This window comes from Candoia aspera, chromosome 2 (assembly GCF_035149785.1).
Source record: "Candoia aspera isolate rCanAsp1 chromosome 2, rCanAsp1.hap2, whole genome shotgun sequence".
Taxonomy (NCBI): Eukaryota; Metazoa; Chordata; class Lepidosauria; order Squamata; family Boidae; genus Candoia; species Candoia aspera.
Genome location: NC_086154.1, coordinates 36,215,370 through 36,239,176, shown reverse-complemented (window position 1 = coordinate 36,239,176; position 23,807 = coordinate 36,215,370). Strand labels below are relative to the sequence as shown.

At 35.4% G+C, this 23,807-nt stretch overlaps 1 protein-coding gene across 1 annotated transcript in view; it reads right to left on the bottom strand.

The window, feature by feature from the left end:
- The window catches only part of ITPR1 (inositol 1,4,5-trisphosphate receptor type 1), a 246,737-nt gene that overhangs the window by 93,477 nt on the left and 129,453 nt on the right, over positions 1-23,807 (bottom strand). The window contains exons 33-37 of the mRNA XM_063291609.1: positions 23,589-23,717; positions 19,021-19,141; positions 16,870-17,054; positions 15,374-15,522; positions 14,074-14,185 (exon numbers count right to left, since the gene is read on the bottom strand). Of these exons, the coding sequence (XP_063147679.1) occupies positions 14,074-14,185; positions 15,374-15,522; positions 16,870-17,054; positions 19,021-19,141; positions 23,589-23,717 (696 nt within the window). The remainder of the gene's footprint in view (positions 1-14,073; positions 14,186-15,373; positions 15,523-16,869; positions 17,055-19,020; positions 19,142-23,588; positions 23,718-23,807) is intronic.

The window sequence follows — 23,807 nt, the reverse complement described above, 5'->3', positions numbered from 1 at the left end:
AAAAAGAGATTAAGATACAATAAAAACAAGGTATCTTAAAAATAAATATAAATTATTTAATATTATTAAAAAGCAAACATTAAAACATAGATCTGATCCAGAGTCCTCCTTAATGTGTTATTCGAGTTTAGGGAATATGTGTGTTCAAGGAGGGAAAGGGAACTGCAGAGAAAAATCAGTAAGTTTAGTAGAGCTAATGTGTTTATAAACATACTATGCATTCTTGAACTAAGTACACTGACATATCCCACAAAGTCACTACAATAATTAGATGAGGTAAATACATCAGCTGTCTCTATGGTCTACAGATATTTTGTGGCATCAGCTACCTACATTGCAGCAATTTTTTTTTCTATACCTACAAAGATCAGAATCGTGCAAGCCATGGTATTCCCTGTGACATTCTATAAAAGTGAAAGTTGGACTTTAAAGAAGGAGGATAGAAAGAGTGCCTTGGAACTTTGATGTGAGAGAATACTCCTGAGTATATTGCGGACAGCCAACAAAACAAACTGATGGATCACAGATCATATCAACCAAGAGTTCTCACTAGAGGTACAAATGATCAGGCTCCAACACATTATATGAAGACCCAGCTCTCTGGAAAAGGCTCTAATGAAAGGTGGAAATAAAGAGAAGAAAAGGACGACCAGCAGCAAGGTGGATGGAATCAGTTACAGTGGCAATGAGTGCACAATTGGGAGACTTGAAAGAGCAGGTTAGGGATAGATCTATGTGGTTAAAAACAATTGGATGGCACTTAATCAGTCCAAGAGTCGAAAATGATTTGATGGCACTTAATCAATCCATCTATTTTTTTTTTTACTATGAATGCCTAGTTGAGGGACTGAGATATGATGGGAATTGCTGTTATTAATATCTGCAAAATCCCAGATTCAGTGTGAAATTGCTGGTATGAATCTGACTAAATAAACCAAATAAATCTGAAGTGATACCTTTGATAAAGAAGTAAATACACACACACACACACACTGAGCTTTATATTTCTAGTTATATAGATGCATAATAATTTTGTAAAAATATTTCATTTTTTAAATAAGATATTTAGTGTCATCTCCATGTAAGGTTCAAACAATAAGAGATCAAACATGTAAGGATCACTGAATAATCTCCACCAATTTGTTTAAGATTCCAAATACCCCAAAACACAGATATATGCTCAACCACAGCTACTCTCAAAAACACCAGTATTTGTACATTTTACAAATATAGGTGAATAAGTGACACACCTCTATATTCTTTTCCATTTCGGGTGACTGAGGCAGCTATTTAAAAGCAAACATTAAAACAGAAAACTTATTAGTTAGGAATTTTACATTTAAATGCATGGCTGAGACACACAGATGAAGATAAGTAACATTAAACATAACAGTACAGTGCCGATATGATCACTGTATATAAAAAATAAAAAATGCATAAGGTAAAAATAGCTGTATTCCTCATCTGAATGGTTCTGCATCAGGAAAATCTTGTAGCTATGACAGCCACAGGTGTACACATATAAGCACAAAGTAGTTCTATTAAATACTCAAACTGTACAGATTGGGACAACTTAAAAACACTGCTCAATGAACAAATGAATCTGCCCAAAGAGCTCATATTAAACTGATTTAGAGGGAAAGAATTTAGAGGGAAAGGACTAACCACAAATTATCCTTTTTCAATGGAGAGTACCTTCCCATAATTGAGTGACTCTAACTGGATACAATGCACAGGATGTGAGTGAACTAAGAGTTTTATTGCCAATTAATTAAATTGAAATATTCCCCAACTAAATGTGTGCTATGCTATTTTTTTTTCTTTTTGGCTAAATTATTATTAGTGTAAAGTAAAATTTTATTGTTTAAATAAATAGAATTTTATTGTCTGTAAACCACCTAGAATCTAGCAAGAGGGAAGTATATGAGTAAAAGTACCAAATATTAAATGTGATAAACTTGTTTATTTGACCTATCTATATTACACCTATTGTAGTGTGTGTGTATATATATTTGTGTGTGTGTAATCATGAAATATCCACACATTTTATTTATTTAGCTGTTAGATTTATACCCTGCTTTTCCTCTAGGACTTGATGACAGCCTACTTTATATTCCTTCCTCCCATTTTCCCCCATATTAACAACCCTATGAAACAGAATAGGCTGAGAGAGAATGAGTAGCCCAAAGTCATCCAGTGAATTTCCCTAGCTGAAGGCGGATTTGATCCTGGGTCTACCAAATTCTAGTTCAACATCTTATACAAGCTGTCCATATTACTCTCTGAACAACATAGTTGCAGCACTTGTAGCTAATGAAGTCCTCTTAAGCCATTTCAATGTTAATGGTTGTTCTGCAGTCTCCTAGCAATTGCAATGAAACAAGAAATTCCTCTGTTGCCATGCAGAAATATTTATCATTAATTATGATTTTCAGGAGCAAATGCTTTCACATGCTCTTCTAGCTGCACAAGTGATTAATATAAAAGCAGTTCCCTTAACAGCTGGGAAACAATCCAGTGAATCTCTGATTGACTTCTGCTAATTAGGTGACATATTCTTTCAAGACGACAACGAGAGATCCAGGGCTGAATGCTGGTGGAGTTGGGTCTTGGTTTAGGATTTCCTGTTTTTTGACATTTTATTAAGTGCAACTGAACAGTGCATCTTGTATTGAAGAACCAATGCATCTATTTTGTATAATTAAATAGGATTTAGTGATGGGAAAAAAGGATATTCTTTCCAAATGTTTACAAATATATATTTAAAAGAATGCCTGTTCAAGAAAATCTATAGGAAAATTCCCTTCTTCACTGTTTCCGTATTGCTGCTCATTAATGTAAATTAGAGTTCCTCTTTATTAAAAAAATTAGAGAACTATCTATTATTGTTAATTTTGACTGCAAAAATAATATAAAAAGTAATAAAAAGTAAATTAAATAACCAAATTGCTAAGCTGGCATAAGCTCCACTAAATGTAGAAAAATATTTATTTATTTATTGAATTTAGATCCCACCTTTCTTTAAATTTAGTATGCTGTACAGCTAAGAATTAAATTATAAAATACAAAGTAATTTTTAAAAAGCACAAATAAAAACATAAAATTTATTTGCAAATAAAAGCCTGATGAAAAAGATCTTTGCTGCTCTTTTAAGGCTCAGAGAATAAATAAAAATATCACCATATTCTTTATTACATTCAGAATGGCAAATGTAAAGACAACTATTAGCAAGAGCCATAGCCCCCACCCCCATTATATTACTCTATTGTTTGCTTCATATTTTTACACAAGAGTTCTTCTTTATCTTTATTAGGTGCTCCTTAACTAGCTGTTCAGATTACTCTAATTTTATTTCTGAACAAAACTAGGTAAGCTTAACTGTCTGAGAGTCATTTTGTTCAAGCCAGGTAGCCTCCCCCATTCATTACAGTCATTTAAGATAGGAGTGGACAACAATTCCCAATGGTTCAGCCCGAATGGCCAGTGGTAAGGGATTCTGGGAGTTCAACAACTTCTGAACATGTCACCCATCCCTGATTTAGGAGATCATCATTGAACCTATTATTGAACGAAAGACAATCTGCACATATTTAGTAGACTCTCTCTTCAACTCTACCACAATTTCAGATAAAAATAAGTTCCTTTAAAAAGTTAGTATTAGGTTTGTATAAAATTATACAAATTATAAAAAAATGTATGTATAAAATTTCCCTTTATATGTATTACTCATTCCATGTCCTTACAGTAATTACATTTTTATCTATCTCAGCAACTTCTTTAGTAGTGGGTGTTCACATTAGGGCCAAACATCCTAAAACCAACATGATTTCTATTTTAACTAACTTTAAGTTTTAATCTACATATTTTAAATCTGAGAATAGTCTTTTGATTCAGGTAACGTATTTACAAAAATTACAAATAATTTTGTCCTGCAAAGGTTTTTGACTATCCTATTTGTTGACTCTTGGCCCAGTAACAGAATATACAGATGCATACACAGATGAGAAGCCCTTAGGAAAACCAACAGTTCCATATTAACAAGTGATAAAACAAGTGATAAAAACTATCACAAAGGAAGCATCCAGGCTAAAATATAAGCAGGAAGTATGGATTGATTTGCTAAAATGCAGAGTTTTAAATAAGGTTTTTTTAATCTGCAGTTGTATGAGAAACAGAAATGTAAGACTTTAAACTTTTCCACTACTTAAATACAACTACAAATGTCCCCCAATTAATGGAACAGCCTTCATCCAGAGATCATGCTGGAATCAACTTTGGTGTCCTTTCAAAAAGCTGCTAACAGAGTTGTACTATAAAACTTTTGAGATACGATATTGCTGAATGAGGGTTGACCCTATCATATTATAATATTTACTGCTGTTTATTTTAATTATTATGGTGAATTTGTATTGTAGCTTTTTAACTTTTTGCAATATTCAAACAAGGATTTTCCATTCTGCAAGAACTGAAAGAGGAAGAATGAAATGCCCACTAGCAATATAACAGTTTAATTTATTAAGCATACAGCTCTTGAAGCTATGGCAGAGTTTTTTTAAAATAAGGATTCTCAATTTTTGTGGAACTGTGATGCCTAAAATGATAAATGACCTTGTAGGACATACCCCAGAAACAGAACTAAAGCTTTCACTGGGATTAGGTCTATGCTAGAAAAAAAAAGTATCATTTTCTTTTGATAATTAAAATTTAATCTATAATCAATAGTTCTCAAACTTCGCAGTTTCACAACTGCCCACTGGGAGCTTTCATGGGCAAAATAAGGAGGAAAGACCAGAGTAACTCTGGACTGCCTCTTGCTTTGCTAGTCCAAGCCTGATTAGCTATTAAAGAAACAGAACCCTCTGCAAAGTTGCCACACTTCATCCAGCGGATTCTCAACTAATAATTTGAGAACTGCTAAAATATGTGGTTTGGAAAATGTTTAAAAATTTAAACATTTAAATCAGTCTCAAACCATTAGAACATTGTACTTTCAATCAGTGCACCAATGCATTTGTTTTACTGGGACTTGGCTGTACAAATACCAAATAATCACAAGTCTATTTCATTATTCTTTAATTTAGGGTGACCTTTACAATGAGAACAGTATATTCTTAAAGTGATGTGATTTGAATAGCACACCTGGCGTTATTCTCATGCCTACCTTGTGGCTCTGGCCAGCTTCCTTAAAGCACTGGTACCCAGCAAGGTTGCAACTTTTCTAGGCCCCAAAATACTTATTTATTTCTCACAATTCTTCACTGCCCAACTCGCCAAGCGACTCTGGGCAGTTTACAATTCAATTAAAATAACAAAAACATAAAAACAAGTGCATCATAAAAATATAAATATAAATATAAAAATTAATTTGTAAATTTGGGTTCCATATAATTTTTATGCATTTCTGAGTATCATTCTGTTTCTAACATGTCTATACTGCCTTTCTGCAAGAACCACCCCGACCCCTAGATGGCATACAGTAACAATCCAGTTAAAGCAACTAAAACATTTAAAAAGTCAAGTTAAAAAGATGCATTACAAGTTTCCCCTTTTCTGGAAAATGAGGGCCAGTGACAACTCTTGTGAAGTGCATTCCCCCATCATAATCTTTTTTCTCCTATCCAGCAAGTGGGCCCCAGCCACGTTTAGTGCCCTCAAAACAGCTCCTCCTGCAGAGCTTACAAATCATTAGATAGGTAGGCCTTAGGTGATTTAAGTCTAAAACCAACAGCTTCACTTGAGACTGGGAAATAACTGGGCAATCAGTGCATGTCTTTCAATATTAGTGAATACTACTGTGCACTGCTTTGTAAACTTTTTTTTAAAACACACATGTTAAGACTCAGTGTGCCAGTCAGAACTGGAGAAAAATATACAAAGAGACAATTAGTCTCGGTCTGATGTGCATTTCCTTTTCCTTCCCATTCATACAGGGAGCAAAGGATGAAAGGCTTCCCTGTGTAAAGAAACTACAGTCAAAGTTACCAAGCAGCAGGCACCTTAGGCCTCCTCCGTGAGACTTTTCCCTTCTTACCCCCATCTCTTCTGGCAGGAGTCTCTTTTTTAGCTACAAGACGACCATAATTAATAGGCAGACTGTAACTGGGAAACTTTATTTGCTGAATCTGTCTGCAGATGATAGCAGACAAGGCTGATGGCTCTGCTGTAATTAACTGTTTTTAGTAAAAACCAATCTGGGTATATTTTACACTAACATATATCTCCTAAAGATTTCATCCTGCTTCCTAATTATCTTTACATAATGAACTCTTAACTGACATGGATACAGGGTTTTTTGCGGGGGTGGGGCGGTGGAAAATCCCTCTGATAAGTACGTAGATTTGTGCATATGTGCTAAAGTGATGTTACAACTTTGGGCACAGCTCTTTCTATACTTCTTTAACTTGTACTAGCATTTTATTTATTCAAAAGAAGAAGAATTGACAACCACACGGACGCAGTATCTGCCAGCGTAGTCTGGGATACTGACAGCCACAGTCTGGACTGAACTAACAGTAAACAGCTCCACCACATTTTATTGGCAATTGCTGCTGAAGGTCACACATCAGCAGAGCCTAAATTCCAGGAAAAAAAAAAAAGCTGCCTCTTATGTAACAGCTGCCTGAATGCTGGCAGATGTCCAAGAGAGCAGTTCACTGCAATGTAGGAGGAAGGGAGGAAAATCTAAGTAGGACATCTCTCCATTCCTTCAGCATTATTAGGCTGCCCCCTTCTGGCAAAGCTTAATGGTTAAGAGTTACCTCAATTTTTAATTTTCCCTCACATATCAGTTTGGTTTTATAATTTATTTATCCAGAGCATTTCAGTGTGCACTTCACTTTTAAAATACTATTTTTTTTTAACAAAATGGTTAAAAAAGGCCTGTTTCATCTCTAATTCTTCCTGAAGAAACACAATTTTGCCAGAATCATGCTATACAATCACGAGAATATTTTTCCAGAAGTACTGTTGTAGAAGCGTAGTCATTTTCTTGTTCTTCCTCTATCTTTTATCAATATTATGATGATAAATTTTTAGTAGTATACTGTAGTAGTATAGTAAAATAGTATAGTAGTATAGTAAAATACTATCAAAGCAGAAATAGCTACTATATTTCATTGAAGTTACACCCCATCTTTCTTAAGATTTTATTCTGGCACTAATTTTAATATGTACTTTATAAACAGTATGGATTGCGATTACAACAATCCACAGTAATTGAAAAAAACCACTTCAAGCAAGTGGTTAAGATAAATTGTGGTTAATTAAAGTTTCAAAACATGAACTTTGGTAGAAACTGGGATTTCATTCCTGACCTATCATACTTCCAGATGTTGACTGAATTCACAGATTGTATTAAGCCAAACTGTATATTTGAAGACTGGTTGGTGCAGGCTTAGTGTGATGTCTGCATGTACTATATGAATCCAGAAAATTATGGGATATGGTCAATCAACCCACTATGGTTAATGAAATCTTTACTTAGTGTGATGTGCGAACCTGGTAATTATTTAAGACTAGAGCTTTAATTAAAAACACCAGTCTTCCAATCCAATTTTCATCCCTGTGCCCTTGTCTAACAGAGGTAAGTATGGGCAGCATAGTTACTGAGATGTACAGTTGATATTTTACAGAGGAAGAGCCACTTATAGCCATAGCCAAGAGTGATTATGAACAATGAGATTCCCCTTTGAGTAAATACAGAAAGAATCAGGATAACGTGCTACTTTAATGCTGCTACAGGTCTCTGTGTTGCTACTTTCGACTAATGCATTTATAGCTCTGGAATATTTGTACTCTTAGTTCACTGTCTCACACTAACTTTGGTAAAGCAAAATTAATTTCTGTACCTGTAGAATTCTCTAAGTGCATGGTGTACGGTAGTGAGGATAATCAAGTAATTGAAAGTTTCAGCAGCAGGTAGAAACTCATTTGACACAGAATGTGAGCTTAAAAAGACATTTGTTTCTGTGTGCCATGTTTCTGTAAATGGCTGGTGGAAAAAGAAAACACTGTGCTTCCTCAGAAAGGTTTCAGAGAATGCAAACTACTGCCAGAAGACACTTTCAATAAACAGATAGTGGTCATTTCCTATATTTATAAACACACCTGCTGCTAGCACGGAATCCTTCCACTGAAGTCAGCCAACAGTTATTTCACTGTAATCAAGGACTAAAGTCTAAACTGAGCTTGATCACAATCCTTGATTTAATGCAAAGGATTAAATCTTGCAAAGGCAGAGTCTTGGGTGGGAAAAAGCATTCATTTGACAGAAAATCTAAGTAAAACTAAGCAGCCCAAATTCCATTTATATTTTTCACAAGTACAGAACAATATAGGAAGCTTCTCAACACACTGAAGCCAAAGGAGTTCAGTTGAAATTACTCTGGAATCAATCAAACATCTCTATTAGAGCATTCTTGGGAATGTTTTGTTTTTAGTTGATAAACTTCAGTAAAACAAAACTGAACAAAACAAGGTATGCATTTGACCAACTACTCCACCTAATTTATGCTCTCCTCTACAATATTTGTAATACAAAAAAATCCAAAATCTCTGATACTAATATCTACATGGAGCAGTACCTGATCATATGTTAATGGAGGTTATGGACTATGAGTGGAATTTTGACAGTAGAAAACTCAGCAGATCAAAGGCAAGACTAACTTGGGCTCATCCATGGGCCACATATGGAGGACACGCAAGCCACCTGCTTCTACCTCTCCTTGATAGAAACCACACACACCCTAGCATCAGATAGCCTGATTGCAAAGATCAAAGGAGGTTTACTTTTTCCCATGTAACTCTTAGAATCATATGTTCAGTTAGAAGAAACAATCTGTAGGTCAGTTAGACTTTTACCTGCTGATTTATAGAAATTTAACTTCCATATGAAAATTAACCAAATAAAACAGTAATTTCATCCTAGCTGCCATTTTTTCTTTTGATTATTCAGAGTGGCAAATTTGGGAGTCAGGATTAGATTGCCTCATCCTCGCACACTGTTAAATGTTTCTAAATTCAAAGAATTCTTATAAAATAATATGTGAAATGTTTATTTAAAACATCTGCAAGGGAGAGTTACCCTTTCAGTATTCTACCATTTGAAAGAATACAACATGATTAAATCCAACGAAGATGTTTAGACAATATTCTTGGAGAGAGAGAAAAAAATACGCAATTGAATTAAATATTTCATGGCATGGCAAGTTACAATCTACTACATCACTAGCACAAATATAAGAACCACAATACATAAACGTTGACAAGACAGCACAACATACTACATGGCTACTGACTTCAGAAGAATACCACCAGGGAAGACTAAAGAAACAAGAAAGAAAGAAATTCAAAACCTCAGCATTATCCAATTCACCAAGTGCAATCAGCTAAAAAGAAAAAAAGAGGGAGACAAGAAGAAATTGAAAATAAATATTAATGAAAGAGAAATGGCAAATAACCAGTTATTAAAAACACTGAGAATCATAATTCCCACTCTATCCTCAACCAAGTTCGTTTTGTAAAATTGTTGATTCTAAAAAATTGTATCTCATCTTCTCTTCTGAATGCAACACTAGATATAAAAATGGCACGTGACGTACTAGCCCATGTTAGCAGGAATGTGCACATGATCCTATACTAGATGTGGGGAAACCTGCCTAATACAGTGACTTGAGAAATATGGCTGTACATCCCTATTTGAGATCACTGTGTCATCAAGCATGCATTCCAACATTATTATTCCTTGTTCTTTCATGTAAATTTTCCAAAGAAGGCACACAGTAAACTTTTCACTGTGACAATTAAATGCATTTGATTGGGTGGACCCTATGGCACCATTTGTGTATTCCATGAAAAAGATCCCATAATCAGGGCCAAGACACCTGGTTTTAATATTATTAGACAGGGTGGCTGCTGAAAGCATCCTCCTAATAACCTATAGTCACTTGGTAGAATGTAGATTAATTATGTTAAAAATTAATACAATTATAATCAACCCATTCCTCCAAGGGTCCCAGGGCATAAGACTCCCCTATGTCAAACAGATTGCTCATTGGCTTGATTCAGTACCATGCAACTCTTGATACTTCTGTGTAAAACAAACATAACAATCTGTATATTCATAATAAAACTGCAGTTGAGGTTCCCAAGTACCTAGCGAAATGTTATTTTTCCTTGATATAAAAACAAATCACAGTCAGCAAAAACACTGAAATCACAAATCCAATAAACTGATTTTAAAATGTACACTGATCAGTTTACATGTGTAAATTTGCTTATACTTTAGATCAAGCAGAAATCAAGCAAGCACTATTTATAAAGTCTTTGTTGTAGAACATACTTGCAGCATCATTTGGTTGGTGCTCTTTGAAGTCTAACTTTTCACAGGAAAAAGAAACTAAGCAGAGATTCTTAGTTTTAGAGACTTTTATTATCATTTTCCCATGGGCAAGCAATATGTTACAGTTGTTCCCATACTTTAACAAAACAAAACAAAACAAAAACATAAGAAACCTCCATCTACCATAAAATCATAGAACTGGAAAGGACCATTTAAGTCAACCTTTTTCTGAAGTGGTTGAAAAAGAATTACGTATATCTCCATACTGTGAATAGGTATGGTAAATAGGTAATAGGTAAAACACAGGATTCCCTAGGTATTAGCAACTGTTAGAAGGCTATGTTTTACCTTTAGCTTCCAATATCACTTTTGCTACAGCACCATATGCTCAATACATTTACAAGTTGCATTTTCTTCATCTACAAGATCCTTCTTTGCTACTTATTATGCTACATTAGAAACAGATGTTTCTCAGCCTTTCCCCTGATTTGGTAATACTCCCAGTTCTGTGCTTCATTTGACATACTATTTCTAATTCAGTTACAATAAGTGATACATTTAAGTAACTTTTCCAATATATCAGATTTAAAATAATTTAAAATACCAATCAATAGTTCCATGACTATTTTTAATACATTTATCCTTGTATTAGTAAAAACTATAATATAGTTTCTACTGACATAGGAGATGTATAAGGAATACATAGAACAAAAGATCTTAATAGTCACAAAGTTCTTTAGGCACAAACTATAATGTTTAGAACCTACTCTATTCCAGCTTTGTCTACTGCTGAAATAATAAATTTCATCTAAATAACTAGATGAAAATGTAAAGGAGGAAGGTATATTTAACTCAGAAAAAAAGAGAAATTATTATGTTTAAATAAAGTCAAAGAGGTACACAATACAGTAGATTTATAATTTGATAAAACAGAGTTAGGTTGAAAATTAGATAAATGGTTAGCCACACAACTGGTGTGTATTATTTTCTTCCTACAAAGAGTGAATGTAGATTGAACTCTTGCTGCCAATGTGAGTCTGACATTCTAGTTTTCATATCAACCTTAGCATCGTCGTTTTTCCTATTTTGACACCTCCCCCAACTCCTGTGGATACCTCTGCTTGATAACTGCTTTCCTCAGAGGTTTTCCATACCAATTGCTTGGGGCTTCAAGCTGTTCTCCTCATAACCTTGGAACTTCAGGCTATCAGGAGCTTCTAGTGAAGCATCTGGCTAAACACACACAAAAGACTATCCTTTGGGTGTGATAGCTTGAAAGGAAAGGGTAATCTGCATAGGTGCCTGCCTTAATGGCTAAGACTCAGGAAGGGTGCAGCTGCTAAGCTCTTACGCTGAGTCAGATCTATGTCTGAAGCAACAGTTCTCTTCAAGCTAAAATCTGATATTTACAGTGACCAGTCATAGCCACAAGGCTCTCCAGAAACTGGGGGAATAGACAAACAAATATAAAAGAGAACCATCCCTCCCTAACTAATCTTGTGATTTCTCTTCTGCTAGGAACTTTAAGAAACACATTTTAAATACTGGGCATTGGCTCAATCTTAGGCAGCTGATTAAACTAGATGTGTTCCAGACAACTGTTTATAAGATGTGTGAAATCTATAAACACGCTTCTCTGAACAACCAAAACCAGCTCATGTTAGGTAGCCTCATAATATACACACAGCTGGTCTGGGTTGCTTCTGCGATCCTTAAATGCACTTATATCTTAATTAGCAGTGTAACCTGTTGATTTGTCCCTTGCTTCTCACTGCCTAAGGGCCTTAGAATCGGTTTACAGATTTTCACAGCAACTTCCCTTCCAAATGATTAGGATAATCAAATTCATGTGTTCTACAGAAAGATGACATTGCAAAACTCCCTATTTTGCTACTTTCTGCAAATAACTTGGTGGCTCAAGCCCTTTTCAGCTTAATATATCAATAATTAAAGACTTCTTAGGAAACATTTCTGTCACTTGCTATTTTTTTTGCTAGAGATTATTCTAAACATGGAAGATCCATTATCTTCCATTACTGCAGACTACACCTCCTTCATAATTTTGAAGTAGATATTTTAGTTATTTCCTGGCCAGCTTATCAATATTTTCCTGAATTCTTTGGATACCATTCCTGCAATCTAAAACCCTGCCTCACTTTCTTTGACTGTTTTTCAGTAGCATAAAAGTTCTGCGATTCACCAATTAAATGATTATGTAGGTCGATTTGTTGATCATGACTCTTTCATCAGAAGTGCACACAAAATAGGAGAGGAATTCAGCCAGTTAAATGAGACTTCCATGCATCTGTCAGCCCATTTAACCTACCCATTGATTCTCTGTCCAACTGGGGCATGTATTCTGCCTCCTTCGTAGAATTCTTTGGGCCACAACAGTGTCTGGATCAAAGGACGATGATCAGAATGTAAAATCAATTGGTTTATCATCTTTTAGTGAGCCATTCTGCACACAGAGGTCTAGGTTAATGGACGTCTGCTTTACACTTATAGCAGCCAGGTTACATTGCTTGGGAGAAGATACTCCACTGCCTCCTCCTTGATATGATGACCCTTAAATTTCTGGTGCCCAGCAAATGTTCCCATCTATCTTTACTAACAGTATCCATAGAGCCCATCCAATCACCTTTTTTTTTTTTTTGCAGCAACTCAATCATCATCAGCAGAACACAGGGAGATGGCTGAATAGTTCTGTTTTGTTGTTTCTCATTGTTCCTCTGCTGTAGGAGCAGCATGTCAGGATGCCATAGGAGATACAGCTCTTAACTTCAGCAGCTCTAGGCTAATGCATTGTTCCAAGTTCCCTAGGATCCCTAATTGGTAGTCTCAGGCAATAATGGAGGAAGGAGGGAAGCAAGACCCCCTCCTTTCCACACATCCATGCTGCTTAACACTATAGGAAAGTAGGTGGGAAAGAGTCTGGCGATAGCTTGCGGGTTGCTCAGAGCTGATAAGAAAAGGAGGAAAATTATAATTTAAGAGATCGCTTTTCATTTATGCTGTGGTTTTATGAGTTCCTATGTTTCAGATGCAAGTCTGTCCTGGAAGAAATTTGCTGGCCCCCTAGGCTTATATATCCTCAAGGTTCATATCTACAATAATTTTGTTTTCATGTAAGACAAATTTTATGTCCGTAAGTAAAAAGAGTCCATTTTAGAATGTCAGGTTCCTGAGCATCAGCATGAAATTAGATAATCTACAATTAAATGAATACAGAGATGGGGAATCTGTAATTCTCCAGATTTTGCTGAACTTCACCTCCAAGAAGGCCCAACTAGCTTGTAAATGCAGATATCTAGAGGGTTAGTGGTTGCATATCTCTGTCTCTTCAACATTTGTTTATTGAATGAACTAGAAATCAAATTGCAAAGACAGAAAAACGCCTAGAGCACAACCCGCGAAGAATAGCATTTCCCTTCTGTATTAGCTATATGTTATCATCTGTTAACAAGTGATTAAAAACCGCTTAAGCAATATATAATGCATTTTCCTCAGTGGTGAAGAAAAAAGAGATGCTGAAGTATTTAGGAGTCCCTTAGGCTATTAAAATAAACTAGTGATCATAGCAATTCAGTTGTATATGCCAGTGCTTTAGACTTTAAAAAAATAAGTGCAACAAATATAAAGAATCCATACTGCTATTTCTTCTACTACTCTGCAAAAAAAAAAAAAAAAAGACAGAATAAAAGACAAAAACAGTAGACTATAAATTAAAGTACCTTCTCTCCATAGCCTCTATCTTTGGTCATCATTTCCCTGAGTGTCTGTAATACTTTAATACAAAGTTTCTCCTCATTCTCTTCCAGCAGCTGTTTAGTATGTTTTATTAACCTGAAAACAACCAATTGATCACAGTTTGTTTCAGTACTAGAATGTCTAATCAGTTAGGAAGGCATTTGCAGGTATTTGCATCAAAGGTCATAGAAACAACCAACTGTCCAAAAGACAACCATATCATCATTCTTTTTCCCCTCAGAGTTGTAGTGTTCCCAGATACATAGGTGAAACAATGAAGAAAGCTCACTCCGTACCCCTTCTAAACAGAAAGCTTTGAACTGCAGTACAATCTGCACCAAGAAAATAAAGTTGCACAAACATGGAACAAAGGAACTAAAATTATGCAGCTCTGTTATAGAATAACAGCATTTGTAGCTTATTTCATAAAACACAAGTTCCTGCTCGTGGCTTAAGAACTAGGTGATTCCGGGATGATCTATTAGCAACAAAAAACTACAACACATTTTTATGTTCACAAGTATTTCTGAATGAAGCATTAACTCATTCATAATGAAATATTCAAAAATTAGGAATAATTTTTTTTTTCCAAAATGAGCTATTTGTTACATTCAGTAGCAAAGCTTAGCCAGGATCCTCACACTTAAACTAGGGCTAGATTTTACCAGAGATTTGTGGTTGCTAATGGAAGCAATTGTTCCTATGTTTTATTTCCTTCACCACATCCCATGCAGTCTAGCAAATATAAATAGCATGATGCATCTTTACATCAAGCAGATAAACTGAGGATGAGGAAACTAACACACCACAGAATTATGTCACACAAATTTTCTTACAGGATTGAGAGACTCCCACCTATCCTCAGACTCATTTTTCACCGTTCTACACAATGTTGTCATTTTCTGAATAAATAAGATGGACATTAAGGCCTGATTCACAAAACATGCTAAGCCACAATGTAGTTTGTATATGACTGGTTTAGCATATTGTGTGAATGTTGCTGTTGTGGTTTAAATGAATGATGACTAAGGCAATATATGATCCCAGTCATTAAGTACTATGTTATGGCACATGAATTGTAGTACAATTTTATTAAAATTATTTTCTGCATTCAGAAGTTATTATTAACTGCGAGATCCATGTGGAAAGCTGCGAGGATCTTGCCAAAAAAAAACTGACAGCAAGATAAGATCAATATATCATAACCTAAAGTGACAGTCTAGAAGACAAAAAGAAACAAGGATTATTTTAAAATAAGAAAGAAAATGCTGGTCCTCAACTTACTTGCAGATAAAACCTCCACTTTCACACTTCCTTCTTGCATCTGTATTTTCTGGGAAAAGCAGTTCTGGTCTGTGAAGGACATCCACCAATACAGACAGTTCAGCTTGGACAAGTGGACGTAAGCGATCTTCCAAAGCTGACACTATATCCTGAAGTAGTGGCATATTTAGTTTAAAATTTACATGGACAAGTCACATAGACAAAGACCTTTTTTAAAGAAACAATTGTAATAATAAAATAAGACTACGCTTTCTGCTTATTCTACTCAAGATTAATACAGAAAATACTAACATTATAATGCAAATCTGCAGAGGCAGATTCTATAGTTTCCACATTTCTGTTGTCTCTGTTAATAAAAAAATCTCTATTTTAAAAAAGTTACAAACACTAAGTGCTTACAACACAATGCTGCTAACATTTTATTTAGAATATTTCCATTTGGTTACTAAAATCTGCAAATCAATGTTATAAAAAGCAAAAGCAGGTATTTTCTACTAACATTATCACTACTATTAATAGTATTTACTAAATACCAGAAGCAAAAACATTGTATTGCCAATATAAGGTGGTCAGTGGAAAAGAGAAAATAAAGGAAAAAAGAGCTGAAACAGGACTGAGGTGAATATAGGAGCTGAAGGGCTGAGGACATAAATGCAATGAAACATCCTAGAAAAGGGCATGGCTGATGGGACCCCTAAAAAGGAGCTTTCCCAATGAAATGTTTTGTGTTCATAACTACTGAAATCCCTACAACCTGATCAGCCCCATTTGATAGGCTGCGCTGCACTGTGCTAATGGGCAGGACATCAAATCCAAGCATCCAGCTTCCATGGAAAGGCATCTGTTCAGTTCAAATCGTTAGGACCTAGGATAGTTAACGATAGTGCCCCCTGTGAGTCTTTTCAGTCACTCTCTCTCAGCCCAACTCACAGGGTTGCTGTTGTGGGGAAAATAGGAGGAAGAAGGAGTACGTTCACCGCCCTAAGTGATTTATAAAAATAATAAAGGCAGGATAGAAAATAAATAAATCAATAAATATCACTATGATAAAACTGAAAGAGGCACAGATGTGATCTTCAGTGTGCAGAAAGTGAGTATAAAGTAAAATGGCTGTTACATAAGCAAGGTCTTCAGCAAACCTTAACTAAACATCTGGTGCCATGTAACGGTCCTGTCTTGAGAGGCAGGAGGGGGAGGAGGCAGAGCCGCAGACTGGACAACTGTCAGATAAGAGGCAGCTTAGCCTGCAGGAGTATGGGGACATGGCAAATATCTCAGAAGGGATCCTCCCTAGTTCCTTGGATTGTAAAGGCAAGGGGGGAGAGATGTACTTTCAGACTTGCAAGATCCTGTTACTATAATCTTACAATAAAGGTAGTGTTAGTTCTCATGGTTGGTGCTTCTTGTCTGGACTTCCTCAAAGGGCTGACATGTCATTTGTTCAATAGTTCAAATATTTCCTAAATGCTTAAAAGCAGGTATTGATATAAACTCACCTGCAACCTCTCAATGATATTACGATAATCCCTTGAAGCTGCCATCACAGAATCTCTTCGGGCAGCATTTCTTGCTGTCATCCTCCAGTTCATTGCTGTTTTTTGTACGATATTATGAGACTTCAGGAAGAGGTTATTGACCTGGCTGTCAAGATCAACTGGGATAGCAATTGCTCTGCTCTTTGCTGAAATATATAATTTAATGTCTTTTCTTTCAACCAATGACATGTCATACAATATCTATTTCAGAAGGTCAGACTCATATCTAGAGAAATATCAGGGCAAGTTAACATATGGAAATTGTTCTTCATTTGTAGATGTGTTCATGTTTTTGGTGCTGCAGTGTTTGCATGTATGTTATAGCTGACACAAATTGCTATTGCATGTCAAGTAATTACAAGGTTGGGATCCAAGCTGTAGAGACAAATTTTTGCACAATGGTCTTTCCCATTCTGAAGAATCTCTACAGAAATTTTTAAAATTCTCTATAGAGCCCAGGGTCTACCTGAATAGAAAGGAGAATTATCAATGATTGGAGGTGGCTTGTTATTTAAGTATAGAGCTCTCACAATGCATTGCATCTCTGGCTAATTTTTAGCAATTTCTTCCAATTTTTATCTTTGGAGCCAACCTTTCCCACACCCATATTTTACTTTTCTTTGCCAGGACTCAAAGCAACAGGGGACTGTGATCTGAGACAGTTTTTTTTGAGCACCAACCACTTTTAAGCAAGAAAGGGATCGTTGTATTGTAAATTGAAAATTAACAACCAAACCAGTAAATGAGATGTTTATAATTTATTTAATCAATTTATGTACCACTTCTAAAGTGAAAGATTTCTCAATCTCTTTTCACATCAGTAGAGCAGAGCAGATCATGTGTATTCTCTGAATACTTTCTTTGTAAGATTTCTGAATCAGAACATTTTGCTCTTGCTGGCATGGTTCACTTGTTTCTTGCTCTTTCTTGCCTCCCACACATTGCCAACTTAACAGAAGTGATTTTTGAAAAATGATTATCCCTAGTGGCAATCAGTAAATATAAAGAAGCCACTAAAAACAGCATCTTCCAGAGTATCACAAATACGTAGTGGAATCTGTACAGATATTAAATCATCCATGATCAGCGTGCAGGAAGCCAGAAGTAAGAGATGCATGAAATTATCTGTACATGCCTACACTAGGCATGCACAGTAGGCATTTGCAATCTAAAAAGAGCAGCTCTGGGCTTTGAAACAGCCAATGCAGATAAACAAGTAAATTAACTTCAGTTATAAAAATGTGTAGCAAAGGCTTGTATCTTGTTCAAGTATATGGAGAAAATCTAGAATGGCAAAATACAGATGTTACATCTGGAAGCTACTCACTTATTTCATCTTTCAGTCACTGACTAAGACAGTTTGCCAGTTTAGTGTACTGAAGCTATAGATTATCATCCAGCAATCTCATGGGGGTAGGGGGGGGCTTGGTGATGAAATCACCTTTTAGTCTAGCATAATTCTCTTTGATTAGAATCACCCTTTAGTCCAGCATTCTGTATCCATAAAGGCCAACTAAATGCCAGAGGGAAACATCCAAGCCAGACACGAGTATCTAGCAGCATGATCCTGTGCTCGTTTCCCAGACTGCCCAAGTTCACAAGGCCCGTTTCTGTAACAGAAGATAATACAGAGCCATCATGCCTAATATACTGTCCTAGCTGTGAAAATAAATATATATTTTTGATTAGATCTATTTCACTGCTGGGATTCCACAGAAAAATACCTGCAGAAAAATGTTCCCACCTTCAACAGTTCAAGTTATTAACAAAAATAGCATAATTTAAACTAATGAATGAAAAGTGAGAACACTTGAGGGTAACATATGTACTGAACAGGAAGAACTTATATGGGTTAATCATTACAGTCCCTACATTAGAACTCCAAAGGTGTTCACCTTCCAGAAGAAGCTGAAGACAGAACTCTTCTGGAGGGTGTTTGGGATATGAAGACATGTCACTGTTGCTAGTGAATTTAGGTATTTCAGGTATTGGGTATTTTGTATTATCATATGCTTTGTGGGGGGTTTTGTCATAATACACTGAGAGTCCGTTTAGATTGCAGCAGAGTAGGAAATTGATTAATAAGTCAATAAATAAATATTGTTTTCTTACCTACATCTGAAAGTACTCTGATACAACTTTCCACTGATGCTTTTTGACTGGGCATGAGCCAGTTACAGTGATACACTCGAAACACACCTTGTAAAAGTTGCACGAACACAGGCTGGCGAGTCTAAAAAACCCCAAGAACATGTACATTTCAATTCAAGGAAAAGGGGGGGGGGGAATAGAAGGAGAGAAAAAAAGGTCTACAAATGTAGTGAGTTGGACTAAAGCTAAGCATCTACGCGAGCAAAATGATTTGTTGTGGAACCCAGAAACACTTTAAAAGCAAATTGTCTTGAAGTTCTGGGGTATAGATGCACCATTACCTATTGAAACAATTACGAATTACTCAAACTGTCAAGTCATATTAAAATATCTACCCTAAAAATATGGAATAAAATGTTCTGTTGGAAGCTGCGAGTGGGATCTGGAATGCATACTTTGAATCAGTTACTTTTAATGACTACTTTAAATAATTGTTTTGATTTCAAGTGGAATTTTGTCTCCCCAATTCACTCAAACATGTTTTAATGTTTCAGTATGGACCAGATAACACAAGATACTATTATATTTGATGGAATTTGTGTCAGAAATTAAATCCACATCCTTTTTGTATCGAATTAAATAATATTTTTAAAGTTGACATTAAGGGCATTTATGGCTCATGGATTAAAGAACTAGAACACCCAGTAATGTAACATCAATTGTTGCAGGTCTTAACAAGTGTTCAATTTGCTTCAGTAGATTTAAAATTAAAATTGATTCATCAAAAGATCTTATTTCAAGTATATTAGACACCTCAAAGGATAGACATCGGATTTTCTCTGCTGGTGATGTAAAAAAATTGAAGGGGTCATTGAGTCATATGATTTGGTCACTTACATCCTTATAGAATAATATGTTAATATTTCTAAGTACATTTATAGGGATTGTTTTAATGTTAAAATTGGTAACGTTATGTTAAATTATCTTCCAAAACTACGGAATCTGACTATTTTTCAGGAACTATGGTCGTATCAGGCCTGAGGTATAGCTAAGAGAATTATTTTGAGAAGTTGGATAAGTAGCAACATTCCTGCTAGTAAAGATTAAATTTAAGAGATCTGCAATTTTTATGTTTTTGAAAAGGTAATTTTATTTACTAATCAAAACTTGATTCAGTATGTTCTTTTATGGCATAGATTTTGTGTTATCTTGCAATGTTAGAGAATCATTTTTAAAATTCTTTCTTAATGTAGATTTAGAAATCTGTTTGACATTTGATTAATATGTGACATATATACATAGTTTCACTCTTTTCTGTTTTTGTTTTGTTTTGTTTTTTGCTATCTTGGGTAGATGTATTTTTTGTAGTTTTTCATATATTTCTTTTTCTGGTTTTTTTTAAGTTAGTCTAAAAATAAGACACAGATAATATTTTATAACTGGAATCTTAAGAATTTGCTCATAGGAAAGCAATTAAATGACCAGAAGGTGGCTCTGTAACCTTACTAAAAATTATGCCTTTCAAAAAAAAAAAAAAAAGGAAATCAGTTTGTTCTGAAATATTACTGACATTTTGAATGCCTTTAAAGGAATGTTTCTTAAGTCTACCATTGTTCTCCATGACTTTTTCCACTGTGTATAGACCAAACAACCTGAGAACACGCAGGGAATCCGAGCATTTCTTATACCTCTAAATCTATTTCTTTAGAGTAGTTAGTTACTATGTTTATATTCTTTCCTGGGTGATGGGAGATGTCTATCAATAATGGAAAATATTTAAAAATTATTTAAATTATTAAATATTTAAATCTTGAGCACTAGTTAACATAACCTGGTGATCCTAATACAAAAAGCACAGTGGATTACCAGCTGCTTAAAAACAATCCCTCCTTTAGTTTGGCAGAGACTGAATTCTGTTATATGGAGAAAGGTGGGAAGGGTTAGAAAAAAGAAAGCATTCTGAAACACCATATTAAATAAGGTTACACAAGCTGAAGCCAGAAAATTAAATCCAGAATGATATTACTGAAGCCCAAACTGATAGAAACATATGACAAAAATTCACTCGGAACAACAACGAGGGCTGTGCTGGAGGTAAGTTGACATAAGTGATTAACTTTATAGGCAACTCCATGTTAAAATATTATGTTTGGACAATATTTGTGAAAAGGATTCTCAATTTTGATGGGATCTGTTGATAGAGAGAATTCTAAAAAGATGCTAGATAAATTTAATTTCATTTAACTTCTTTAAATGAAAAGTCTCACAGGCTTCTAGTTAGGATAATCTTTGGGCCCGCATCTGAGCCTTTTCTCACAGATTTACTTTGGGAAGCTTGAAAAACCCACAAATTGGAGCAACCAATTTTTATAGAAGAATGCAGCAATTAATAGTTGCCATTCCTTGGTCTGACCTGCTAAGAGATTTCTAGAGATTCACAGATGGTCAGATTGGATAGACATAGACCTGTGAGTAAGTAATTTGTTTACTTCCTGCATTGAGATAATTTTATATTAAAAAAAAAGCTTTATCATCATGTGTCAATTTAGTCTGGATTTATATGTATAAACTTATAAAATTTAGCAAACACAGCATTTTACAAAATATAATTTGCTATCCAAAATATTTCTGTTAGGTGTTAAGCAGAAGAAAAAATTGAAGACTGATCAAGCAAATTAGCCATAGGTTATATAACTTTCAATTAGTATTTTACATTATTTCAGAGAACAGAGCAGTCAAAAGGCTGCTGGATACCATAAACTCCCTTCTTGGTTAGTGGAGAAGGACGTCTACTTGAGAAGACTGGCAGTGGAAAATCTGGTAGCCTGGTGCTCCGGGGCTATGGCCTTGAAGTGACATGTATGACTTCCCTAGATATTTCTCCCCCAAAGTCTCCAAAAATTATTTCCAGAAGAGTGATAGAAAGAGAGAGAGAAAGAAAAGGAATAGAAGACACTGTATAAGCATCAACATGACAGATACAGTATCAGTCAGACTGGCACGTGCGGAACAAGCACCTAGGCTTGATTGCACATTCTTATATATCTAGTAAATTAAGAGATTCAAATCCAAATCTATGTAGCAGTTATGTATCAGCACATGACAAACGTACAGTAAAATCATTCTCAGCACTAGGGTAGAAGCTGCTTAGTCACCAAATTGGAAACTTTGCTCAAAAACAAACAACAGTGAATAACAAAAACCAATGTTTAGGTAGCTGATTTTCCCTCCAAGCTTGAATTTGATTTTGATAGCTATGGCAACACAAGTATTTGGTGAGTATTAGAGAATGCTCATGCAAGGAAGTAAAAAAACAAAAACAAAATATTTGGGGAATAAGCAACAGATGCTTGGAAAGTCCCTTATACTCTCACGAAGCCAACTGAGCCATTTACGCTTATTCTAGGAGGCAGGAGGAGAAAATCAGTCACTAACCACTCAAGCATGTAATCATGCAAAGAGAGGGAAATAATGAGATTTCTTTCCCTATCTAAAGTCATTCCTGAAAGGCTAGCTGGAAAGGTCATTACTCTAGAATAGGGATACTTCTAATGTCTGAAAACATGCTACACCTACAGTATGCTGACCACAGATATTAAAGAATACCAAAGCATGGGCCTTGTTGAAGCCTCTTTCCCACCCAAGGCAAAAGATGTTCCCATCCAACCCAGAGAAGCCAACTGAGCTGTCAGCTGAAACTATCACCAACACTGGCAAGGGGACTCACACATTTAAACAAAGCAAATAAGCTCAAAGCCAGAGTTTTCTTCTCCTACAATTCTCTTATTGCTCCATCCAGCAATGATTTGCTAGTCACTCAAACACATTTGCAGCATCAGCATGCAATAAAAGTATGATAATTTGCATATCCCCATGCTGCAAAGGTTTGATATTGGTATGAAATTGTTTATTATTGGTATGAAAGCCAGTGTGGTATACTGGCTAAGATGTTGCATCAGGACTGGGGAGATTACGTTCAAGTCACTTACTGGGTATCTTTGAGCTGATCACTATCTCTCACATGGTTGTTCTTGAAGGAAAAAACTGGGTCCTCTATAGGTTGCCTACAGGCTTACACAGGCTTACAAACTGATTTCTACATAAGCCAGCACTCTGTTTCTGCATTATTCAGCATAGCGTGGTATCAATAGGGCTCATATAGCGAGTACTCCGGACTTAATAACACATGACTAGAACTAGAGCTCCTCTTACAATTTTCTCCATCTGAAATGTGGACTGGAGCAGCCATAAGATATGTACATAATTTTTATTCTCTGTATATGTCCCTCTTTTTAGGGGCACATCCCACATCTTGCTTTAGCACCGAAGCATCAGTTGAGGGCCGAAGTCTCCTGTCCTCCCACAAACTACAGAAAGTGTCCTTCAGGAAATTGAGAAATACTGAAGCAGTCAACTTCTTAGTTTTATACATAATCCAAATTTTGCAGAAACTGTTCTCCAATTCCAAAAACAGTGACAGAACTTACAACTGAGAAATATTATCAGAAGTGGTTCCAAAGTCAAACTGATAGTTTGATACATAGATTTCATTTGCTTTGCAGATTGTAATTTTCCATTTAGTTCCTTACCTGCAAAGTTGTGCTCTGGTCTGAAAATGGGGAACTGAAGAAAGTAGTAACTATATTCATCACTATTTCAGTCACATACTTTTCCAATATAGAATCTGCATGCTTCCTATCACTGGTATTGTTGCAAGTCTGGAAAATAATTCATTCTTTTAAAAAGTAACGATGCAAGAATTCTAATCCCCTGACAAATACCAAGCCGTTAAACTTAATATACCTAGA